Source organism: Panthera tigris, chromosome X (genome assembly GCF_018350195.1).
Source record: "Panthera tigris isolate Pti1 chromosome X, P.tigris_Pti1_mat1.1, whole genome shotgun sequence".
Lineage (NCBI taxonomy): Eukaryota > Metazoa > Chordata > Mammalia > Carnivora > Felidae > Panthera > Panthera tigris.
The window spans coordinates 12,512,748-12,522,596 of NC_056677.1; the positions used below are offsets into that span (position 1 = coordinate 12,512,748).

At 52.5% G+C, this 9,849-nt stretch overlaps 1 protein-coding gene across 1 annotated transcript; it reads left to right on the forward strand.

The window, feature by feature from the left end:
- MAGEB17 (MAGE family member B17) lies at positions 1–3,691 on the forward strand. The gene is made up of 2 exons (XM_007092264.3): positions 1–171; positions 2,242–3,691. Exon 2 carries the CDS (start codon positions 2,298–2,300, stop codon positions 3,303–3,305), a length of 1,008 nt encoding a protein of 335 aa, XP_007092326.2. The 5' UTR covers positions 1–171; positions 2,242–2,297; the 3' UTR covers positions 3,306–3,691.
- Positions 3,692–9,849: the final 6,158 nt, after the last annotated feature.

Genomic DNA, 9,849 nt, shown 5'->3' on the forward strand with positions numbered 1-9,849 from the left:
GTTGCCGTAGATCCTCCCCTGCTGACAGCCCTCAGAACCCCCTAACAGCGTTGGCCGTTTGTGGCTCACTCTGACTTCCGCCTTGGAAGTTTGGGAAGCGAGGGAGTTCGTCGGAGGGACAGGGCCTCGGATTAGTGGAGGGCGAAATTCCAGGCCTGCTCAGGTTTCAAGGTAAGGACTCTGAATGTGGACTGAGGCCACCACCACACCCAGCACCAAGGAAGCCCCACAGAGTGCTGCCCTAGCGTCGGCACCGGGAGCCCCGGCACACTTGGGTGTGGTCGGCACCATGGAGCGGAGGGCCTAGGCCTAAGTGGGGAAGCCACGGTTTTGCCACAGGAAGAAGCCTGGGCCCTAACTGGAGTCCCGGTGAGACCTTGAGTGCTTATGAGGGGACCTTCCCCTGAAAGGGGGTGAGGGTCCGACCGGATCTAGGAGAAGCAGGCAGGGATGGCCAAATGCCGTGGGCCTGAGTTTCCTGTCTAGCGACCGAAGGAGGTGAGGACTTGGCCGTGAGGCTGATGGACCCCGATCAGTAGAGGGAGGAGTCCCAGGTTTTGTTGCATGTCAGTGGGGTCCCAAACAGCCCTTCCCCCACTCTTAGCTCCCGAAGGCCCCATACAGCCTCAGATGTACCGAGGGTCCCCTGACTTCAGCCTTGTGGAACTTGGAAAGTGAGGACCTTGGCCCAAAGGGCGTGAATTTAAGTGGAGGATGGAGATCCTGAATATGGACTGACACAACTATCAGTTCTGGGAGGTTCCAGCAGACCTGCTTGAAATGTTCCAGGGAGAGGAGGGTGTTGTCTAGGGGAGTGGCCCCAATTCTGCAGCAAGAGGAGACCAAAGCCCTAACGGGAGTCCAGAGTGAGAACCCTGAGTGCTAAGGAGACGACTTCAGCCCAAAAGAGGGGGCAGACCAAAACTATACCCATGCTCTCGGTTCCAGGAGGCTCTAGGTAGGTGCCCCCCATGTGGTTTGTCCCGGCTTCCCCTCCAGCAACTCAGAGTGTAGCAGGATTCTCGCACAGAGTCGTGACACCGAGGCTTTTCTTTCCAGGAAGCAACTTTATTCGTGCAGGCACCGCTCAGTTGGGTTCGTCCCAAAGAAATGAGCCCCGAACGCCACATGGCATAGTTTTTTTATATATTTTCTACTTCTTTGTCTCCCATATATGGGAGCACACAAACATGCAGTGATTAAGTGGTCTCATGTTACAAGGTCGTGAGGGATGTTGTCACGTACCCGTACCCGTATAGCCAAGTTGCCTTGAGGTTTTTGTTTTGGTTTGTTTTGTTTTGGTTTGTTTTTCTCTCCTTAGGGAGGGGACCCTACTACAAGAGAAGTGAGGACCTTGATCTGGGTCTGGTTGACTCAGTTCATTAGAATGAGGAGTCAGAAGTCCTACTCTGAGCCAAAATCAGAACCCTGGGTGAGGACTGAGCTAATGACCCAGTGGAGAACTGTGGGATCCCATAGGGTCCCCTCCTTGTTCTCAGGCTTTGTAGGCCCCCAGCAGCCTCGGTAGGATGTGGCTCACCCTGGCTTCTAACGCTGGGGTCCCATTTAAGCAAAGACCTTGGTGTAAAAGGTGTGGACTCAGGCCCACTGAAGGTGGAGGCCCAGGACCGGTCAGGTGGCAAGGTGAGGATACTGAGTGAGGAAATGGGGAGCAGTTAACTCCCAGTGGTGACGGTTGCACCAAGCCTAACCCCTAGGAGGCCCAGGGCAGAGCTGACAGATTCAGATGGCCCCTGACTTCAGCTTGCAGGATTTCAGTAAATGAGGGCCTTGGTTTAAGGACTGGCTGCCCCAGTCCAGCAGAGAGAGGAGTCCCAAGCCCTACAGGGAGTGAAGGTAAAAATCCCGTGTGAGCACTGGGGGAAAACCACTTCAGAACAGAGGAGGCTGCGTGAAGTCTTCCCTGTGGTGTCAGCCTGGACGGCTGTGTGCAGCGCTGTCGGGGGGGATGACTCATTTCTTAGGTGGCAGGGAGCTGTATCAGACAGGAGCAGAGAAGCGAGGGTCTTGGATGCAGGCAGGACTAGCAGGCTGTGGCCTACGGCAGTTCTGACTTCCTCCAGCAGGTCCTCAGGGGACAGACTGAGAGAACAGAAGCCCTGCGGAGTCCTACAGCAGCGCCGTCAAGGACACCAATGGTGGGGGGGGGGGGGCATTCTTAAAGCCACAATGACACCTCCCTGCTGAAGGGACTCACACCCTTTTATCCTCGTCCTCCAGGTGCCCACAGCACGGGCCTTCCAGTGACACTCGGCCCGCCATTCCTAGGCACGGTCATGCCTCGAGGTCAGAAGAGTAAGCTCCGTGCCCGTGAGAAACGCCAAAAGGCCCAAAGTGAGAGCCAGGGTCTCGCGGGAGCTCAGGCCACTGCAGCAGTGGTAGAGTCTCCCTCCTCCCCCTTGCCTGTTTCTGAGGGTGCTCCCCCGCGCCCCCCTGCAGCAGGTTCTCCCCAGAAGTCTCCCAGGACCCGGTCCGCCAGCGGCCCTGCTGCAGCCATTTCGGGCTCCAGTTCTGATGAAGGTGCCAAGAGCCAAGGGGAGGAAAGCCCAGGTTTGTCCCACGCCCCGCCTTCCTCTGAAAGCGCTCTCAGAGATCATCTGAGCAAAGAGGCAGGCCTGTTGGTGCAATTTCTGCTGCACAAGTATAAAGTGAGAGAACCCATTACAAAGGCAGAAATGCTGCAGATAATCAGCGAAGAGCACCAGGAGCAATTCCCCGAGATCCTCCGGAAGACCACTGAGCGCATGGAGCTGGTCTTTGGCCTTGACCTGAAGGAGGCTGACCCCAGCGGTCAGTCTTATGCCTTTGTTAGGAAAGGGGATCTTCCCGTCGAAGGGCGTCTGAGCGATGGCGTGGGCTTTCCCAAGAATGGGCTCCTGATGCCCCTCCTGAGTGTGATCTTCATGAATGACAACCGTGCCACCGAGGAGGAGATGTGGGAATTCCTGAATGCGTTGGGGGTCTATGCTGGGAGGAGGCACCCGCTCTTTGGGGAGCCCAGGAAGCTCATCACCAGAGATCTGGTGCAGGAAAAGTACCTAGAGTACCGCCAGGTGCCCGACAGTGATCCTCCTCGCTATGAGTTCCTGTGGGGTCCGAGGGCCCACGCTGAAACCAGCAAGATGAAGGTCCTAGAGTTTTTGGCCAAAGCCAGCGATACTGTCCCCAGTGCCTTCCAGGCCCATTATGAGGAGGCTCTGCGAGATGAGGAAGAGAGAGCCCAGGCCAGAGCTGCGGCCACAGCTGCCGCCGGGGCCTCGTCCAGCAGCACTTCTCAGCCCTAGTGAAGTCCAAGACAGGGCCTTCACTTTGTAGTCGGGAAGTGCTGTCAACCTTAAAGCAATGGGGAGTCAGGTGGAGCTGGAGACAGCAGAGTATAGTTCTTCTTTGTGTTCCTGTTGTTTAGAAATAGCATACAGATTTACCTCCTTGTTTCTTAGCTTTCCAGTGTGTTGTTTTTTAAAAAGTTGATGTAAGTTCAGAATGTGTGTTTATGAATGACGTGGCTCGCATATGTATTGCTGGTCACCACGTTTGAGAGTAACGGTTTTGTATTTTGTAAGACAAATTGAAAACCCTTGCATCTTCTATTTTGATCCAGTACAAGAAACACATAGCACTGGAATAGGGAGTTTCAGTAAAATGGAAGAGAACCCCACAGTGAAACAGTTGAGGCAACAAGATAGTGAAATAAATAAAAAGTGGTTAATTCTTGGTTTTTCTTATTTCTTTCACTCTTTTGGTAAAATTAAAAGGTATATACCTGGATTTGCTTAGCTTTTCAAGAATGTGGGAGAAATCAAACTGTCGTAAATTAGAATTCTTGCTCACTATCCCTTTTGTTCACCAAGCATGAATGGAGCACCTGCTCTTTGGAAGGCTTCCTGTGAGTTCTAGGATGTGTGCGCCAGGACCAAACCCTGCCAATGACATTTCAGAGTCGAAGAGAAGCTATCACATAAGGAACATGGTGAGATACATCCCTAATCCTGAAGGGCAGTGAACAGAAGGGAGAACAAGGGAGGAGATTCTACGTGGAAGCAGTCCGGGATACATACCCTGAGCCAAGGCAGGTTGGGAGCCTGGGAAGCTGCCGGTCCCTTTGTGGGAGGGAATGTTAAGTTTGGCTGCATGGAGGGTTAGCTGAAGCTGTTGAAATGGTGAGCGGGGACCAGAACCCCAGATGGTGGGTCTCTCAACGGGCAGACTAGGTCGGCCATGGAAAATGGCTCCTAACAGTTCCTGAGGGATGTGGGGAACTAGAGACAAGTGCCCGCCCACCTGGGACGGGTGGAAGGACTGCTGTGCTGTTCCTGAGCAGGTGCACTAACCAGGTGTTTTGTGCACTCAGTGTCCAGAGAGTTTCTTAGAATAAGGGTGATTGTGGGGGGCATCTGGGTGGCTCAGTCAGTTAAGCATCCAAGTTCGGCTCAGGTCGTGATCTCACAGTTCGTGGGTTCGAGGCCCACATTGGGATCTGTGCTGATGGCTCAGAGCCTGGAGCCTGCTTCAGTTTCTGTGTTTCCCTCTCTCTCTGCCCCTCCCCAGCTCTCTCTCTCAAAAATGAATAAACATTTCTTAAAAATTAAAAAAAAAAAAAAAGAATAAGGGTGATTGTCAGCCACTTTGCCCTGGCTGGGGTGGGGGGAGGGGGTGGGCGTCAATCACTCCATTAAAAAGAAACCTAAATTAGGCATTCTTCTGTGTAATATGGAATATTCCAAATGAGGTCTAGATTTTTGGTGGTGGTGAAATGAGTAAAAACAGAGATGGATCAGGGCACTTGGGCAGCTCAGTCGCTCAAGGGCCCGAACCTTGATTTCGACTCAGGTCATGATTCCAGGGTTGTGGGATTGAGTCCCTCCGTGGCACCTACTTAGGATTCTCTTTCTCTCCCTCTGTCCTTCCCCTGCTCACCCTCCCTCTCTGTCTCTCTAAATAAAAAAAATAGAGATGGATTAAACGCAAGCACAGTTGAGAGGGTAGCAAGTCCCTGCCGTTTGCACACCTGTAGTAGCTTCATGGCATATCCAACTGGGAAGTCCACTACGTGCCCACATCAAATGACTAAGCATTTTATGGAGAAATATTAGTTTTACTTAGGAAGTAGAATTTGGCTGATTTGGGTTTTTTGAGTTTTTTTCTAGAATATTGCATATTCTTTGACTTCCTCCTCAATTAAAAAAATAAAATCCCAGCGTGGTATGTGATATTGTCTGGGTCAAAATAATCATGGGAACAATTGCTCTTCAAAAAACTCTCAGTACTTGTCAGGCTCTGAGCTGGATTTGCCACATATGTTCTGTACATCCATCAGTCTTGGGAGGCGGGGCTTCTCAAACTTGCTCCGCAGATAAAGAACCCGGGGTTCAGAGAGTACGCTAACGTGAGTGAGGTCACGCTGCTGCTAGGTTGCAGGGCCAGTGTGGATCCATGGCCTGAATTCATCTAGAGCCCATGCTATGCTGCGCCTCTCAGCCAGACTCGGATATTGTGTGTCATGATTCACGTTTCCTTTCACTACCCTGAGATATGTCTCAGGCGAGAAAAAGAGGGCTCTGTGCACAAGCTACTGGTGTGGAATACACAGCTAGAACAATAAACTATCAAGTGGTGCGAATAAAGAAAAAGACATTTGGCGACAATATGATCATCTACATAGGCAACGCCAGATGACCTCAAAAGATAGGGGCTCACAAAATCATCTCCATCCCTGCCTCATAGAAAGTCAGTGTGTTAGAACCAAAGTCACAGAAGAGGCTAAGTCCAGTTGATGAAGAGAAGGAATAAATCAGCCGGCTTTTTTTCTGACAGCCCTACAGCTGCCCCGTGTCCCGCCGCCCCTGCCACACCGATTTCATCTACAAGCTTCATCTCGAGTTTGCAGGGGCGTAGCATTTCCTAGGAAGGCTTTAAATTTTTTTTTTAAGTTTATTTGTTTTTGAGAGAGAGAGACAGAGCGTAAGCGGGGGAGGAGCAGAGAGTGAGGGAGACACGGAATCCGAAGCGGGCTCCAGGCTCTGAGCTGTGAGCTCACGAACCGAGAGATCATGCCCTGAGCTGAAGTCAGATGCCTAACCTACTGAGCCACCCAGGCGTCCCTAGGAAGCCTTTAATCCAGGGACAGGAGCCAAGATGTGGAACGCTCTGTAGGAGAATGGGAGATCAACACCCCAGGATATAGGTGGTCTCACACAGACTAACCTGTGGCTGCCCTCAGACCTATAGGCTTGTCAGAAACATTAGAGACTTGGTCTACGGAGGGTGACCTCAGGTCAGTAGAGGGAGTAGTGTGAACCGCTAATAGACATCAAGGGTGGAGGGTGGGGACCTAGAAGGAAGAATGAGGAAAGGACTCAACCAGAACAGTGGGATCACGTGAAGTGTGCCCCAGCTGTCAGCTCTTGGGGGCCCAGAACAGTTGTGGCTGGATTTGGCTCACCCTGACTTCCAACTCAGTAGTGCCAGGAAGGTGAGATCTGAGGGGAGCAGCCCAGGTCAGCTGACGGTGGCATCCCAAGAACGGGCCAGACACCACAGTGCTTGGTGTCAAGGTGAGGGCAGTGGAGGGGTGAGGGCAACACCCACCTGAGAACATAAGAGGCCCCCCAAATCTCCCCTGCTCCTGCCCGAGCTGGTAACCCTGGGAGGCCTAGAGGAGACTTGTTAGATTGGGGAACAGCACCCCCCGCCGCCTTTTCTGCCTGCATGGTAGCAGGAAGAGAAGAGTCTAGTGGGGGTGGCCCCAGTTCTGCAGAGATGGGAGACTCAAGAACTAATGAATCAAGGTTAGGACTCAGTGATATGAGGGGACTCTCCTCAGCACAGAGGTTCCCACATGTTCTTATCTTGGGGTGCACAGTGCAGAGCCCTTCAGTTTTGCCTGGGAGTCACAGGGACGGGAGGACCTCGGTGTAACGGGTGGCTCCAGTGTCACAGAGGTAGGAGTTTTGGCTCTAATTGGTGTCCAGGTGAGAACCCTGAGTAGTAATGAGAAGAACCCTCCCCAAACCATGGGGCTTCCCAGAGCCCCAGCCCTGCTCTTGGCATTGGGAGGCCGGACGCAGGGGTAAGCAGACTTTAGCCCCATGTCCTAGGCACTCAAGGAGGTGAGGACTTGCGTGTGAGGCCGATAGACCCAGATCAGTAGGTGCAGGAGTCCCAGGCTGTGATGAATGTCACTGGGGTCCCAAACAGCCCTTTAGCTGCTGTCAGCCCTCAGAGGTGCCGTACAGCTCTGGCCAGATGCAGCTCACCCTGACTTTCTCCTCAGGGAATCCAGAAGGTGAGGGTATTGGTCTGAGGGGCACAGACTCAGAAAAGCAGAGGATGAACTTCCAGGACCTTGTCAGGTTTCCAGGCAGGGTCCCTGAAAACACATTCTGTCCATAACCAAGGGGGCTAGCCAGTGATCCACGCTGCCCGTCCCTCCCCTCCCCCCCCAGCGCTCTCTCCGTACTGGGAGGGTGGACAGAGCTGTGGGCTGACTTCTGCCTGGAAGGTCTCAGGAAAGGAAGGGCCCTGGTCTAATGAGATGGTCCCAATTCTGCTGAGACAGGAGACTGAGACTGGGTCCTAACTGGAATCCAGGTGAGGAACCCAGCTACCAACCAGAGGACCTCTCTCACAACAGGGAGGCCACCCAGAGCTCCCCTGGGAGTCCTGGGAGCCCCAGGCAGGGGTGGTTCAGTGGCCGCCCTGAACTCTCCCTCTAGGGTGGCAAGGGGTAAGGGCTTTGTTCAGAGGCTGGTGGGCTCATGTCAGCAGAGAGACTTCCAGTGAGCCCAGGCCAGAGAAGGCTCTCGCTGAGCTGTCAGCCCCAGCTGCCCCCTGGCAGGGATGGTGGCTGAGGTGTCCCTTCACCTCCTCCTAGGGATCCCAGGGAGGGGAGGCCCAGGTTTTAGGCGTCAACTTCAGCAGAGCAGAAGGGAGGGGCTCAGGCCCTGCCAACAGTTGATATGATGGTGCTGACTGTACACTGAGAGGATCCTCACTACCAGCCCCTGCTGTCACCCCAGGCAAGGCCGGCAGGCTGTGGCCTAAGGTGAGTTTGTAAGGGTTATATTGTAGTGTAGGGCTAACGCTTAGCTTGAAAAATAACAACTTTGTTTTGACACTGAAGGTCAAAAGATAACAGCCTTGCTTTTACTCTTGTAAATCATACTTCATACTCTTGTGAATCAGGCTTTACCAATGAAGGAAACAAAAGCTCAAAAAAAGAACATCAGAGACAAGGTCAAGGAGATCCACTGGTTGCAACTTAGCGGCAGAAAGTCTAAAATAATCACCTCATTCGATAACTGTTTCTGACTCATCTGGCAACTGTTTCTAACTCCTCTGGGAACTGTTTCTCTGGTCTGTTCCCAGATAATGATAAAACGATGTGATCGGCTTTTAAAACTCTGTACCCCGGCTGTTCGGAGCCACACTCTTATCAGGAGTGTTGGTCCAGATCGGTCGGCCTTGCCTCTCATTGTAATAAACTTTGTTGCGACTGTCACTGGTGCCCGTAGCATTCTGTTTCAGGAGTCGTGTGGCTGCAACAAGTTCTAATTTCCCCAGGGAACCTCGAGGGACAGGCTGAGCAGGAGAACCAGGAAGACTGTCAGGTCTGACGGCAGTGCCCTGGTGAAGGGGCTCACAGCCTCTCGCCCTTCTCCAGGAGCCACGCAATGCGCCCTCCCGACACACTCCTTTCTGCTGTTCTTAGCCACAGTCACCATATCTCGAGGTCACAAGAATAAGTGCTATGCCCATGGGAAAAGCCACCAGGCCTGAGATGAGTCCCAGAGTCTCAGGGGTGCTCACGCTACTACGACAGTGGAAGGACAGTCCGTGTCCTCTCCCTCTTGTGGGCACATTCCCCGGGGAGAAGGGCAACGTCAGGTCAGATAACATTCTCCATGAGCCTCACAGAGCTCCAACCCACCACTGATTTCTGTGGCTGTTTTACGCACAGAATCTTATGAAGGTGCTAAGAGCAAAACTGAGGAAAGCACGAGTTCCTGCCAGGAAAATGTAAATTTTTTTTAATGTTTACATGGGGGAGGGGCAGAGGGAGAGGAAGAGAGAGAGAATCCCAAGCAGGCTCCTGCTGTCAGTGCAGAGCCCAACACAGGGCTCCATCTCACGACTGTGAGATCATGACCTGAGCCGAAATCAAGAGTCGGATGCTTAACCGACTGAGCCACCCAGGTGCCCCTAATGTGAATTGAAAAAAAAAATATATATATATATAATTTATTTTTGAGAGACAGACAGAGCTTGAGCAGGGGAGGGGCAGAGAAAGAGGGAAACACAGAACTCAAAGCAGGCTCCAGGCTCTGTGCTGTCAGCACAGAGCCCAATGCGGGGCTTGAACTCACAAGCTGTGAGATCATGACCTGAGCCAAAGTCGGACGCTTAACCGACCGGGCCACCCAGGCACCCCAATATATTTGTATCATTGTTCACTAGAGAGGAGTCCCCTAAGTCAGCTATATGGGACCAGGAAAACCAAACACAGTATGAAATGGCTTTTCTTTTCCAATGAGATACCCATCGTACCACTCCTTAAATCAATCAAATATGCCCACAAAAAAGTGGCAAAGGTAAGTGGGCTTGGTCAACATCCCCGCAAATAGTCAAGAATGGGCAAAATGAAAACTGAGAAACAAGAATGTGAGGAGAACAGGGCAGGAAGTGTTGGCCTCAAACTAAGCTCTGAGAAGAACTCATAGAACGGTGAGGCTCTGAGCAAGCACTTGAAGGATGGGCAGATGTGCAGTCTGGAGGTGGGGAGGACTGAGAAGGACCTCTAGGGTACAAGGAGTCTCTCGCCACACATCC

Bases quoted from the DNA above. Each gene is read 5' to 3' on its own strand.
- MAGEB17 (XM_007092264.3), top strand. From the start codon at position 2,298: ATGCCTCGAGGTCAGAAGAGTAAGCTCCGTGCCCGTGAGAAACGCCAA.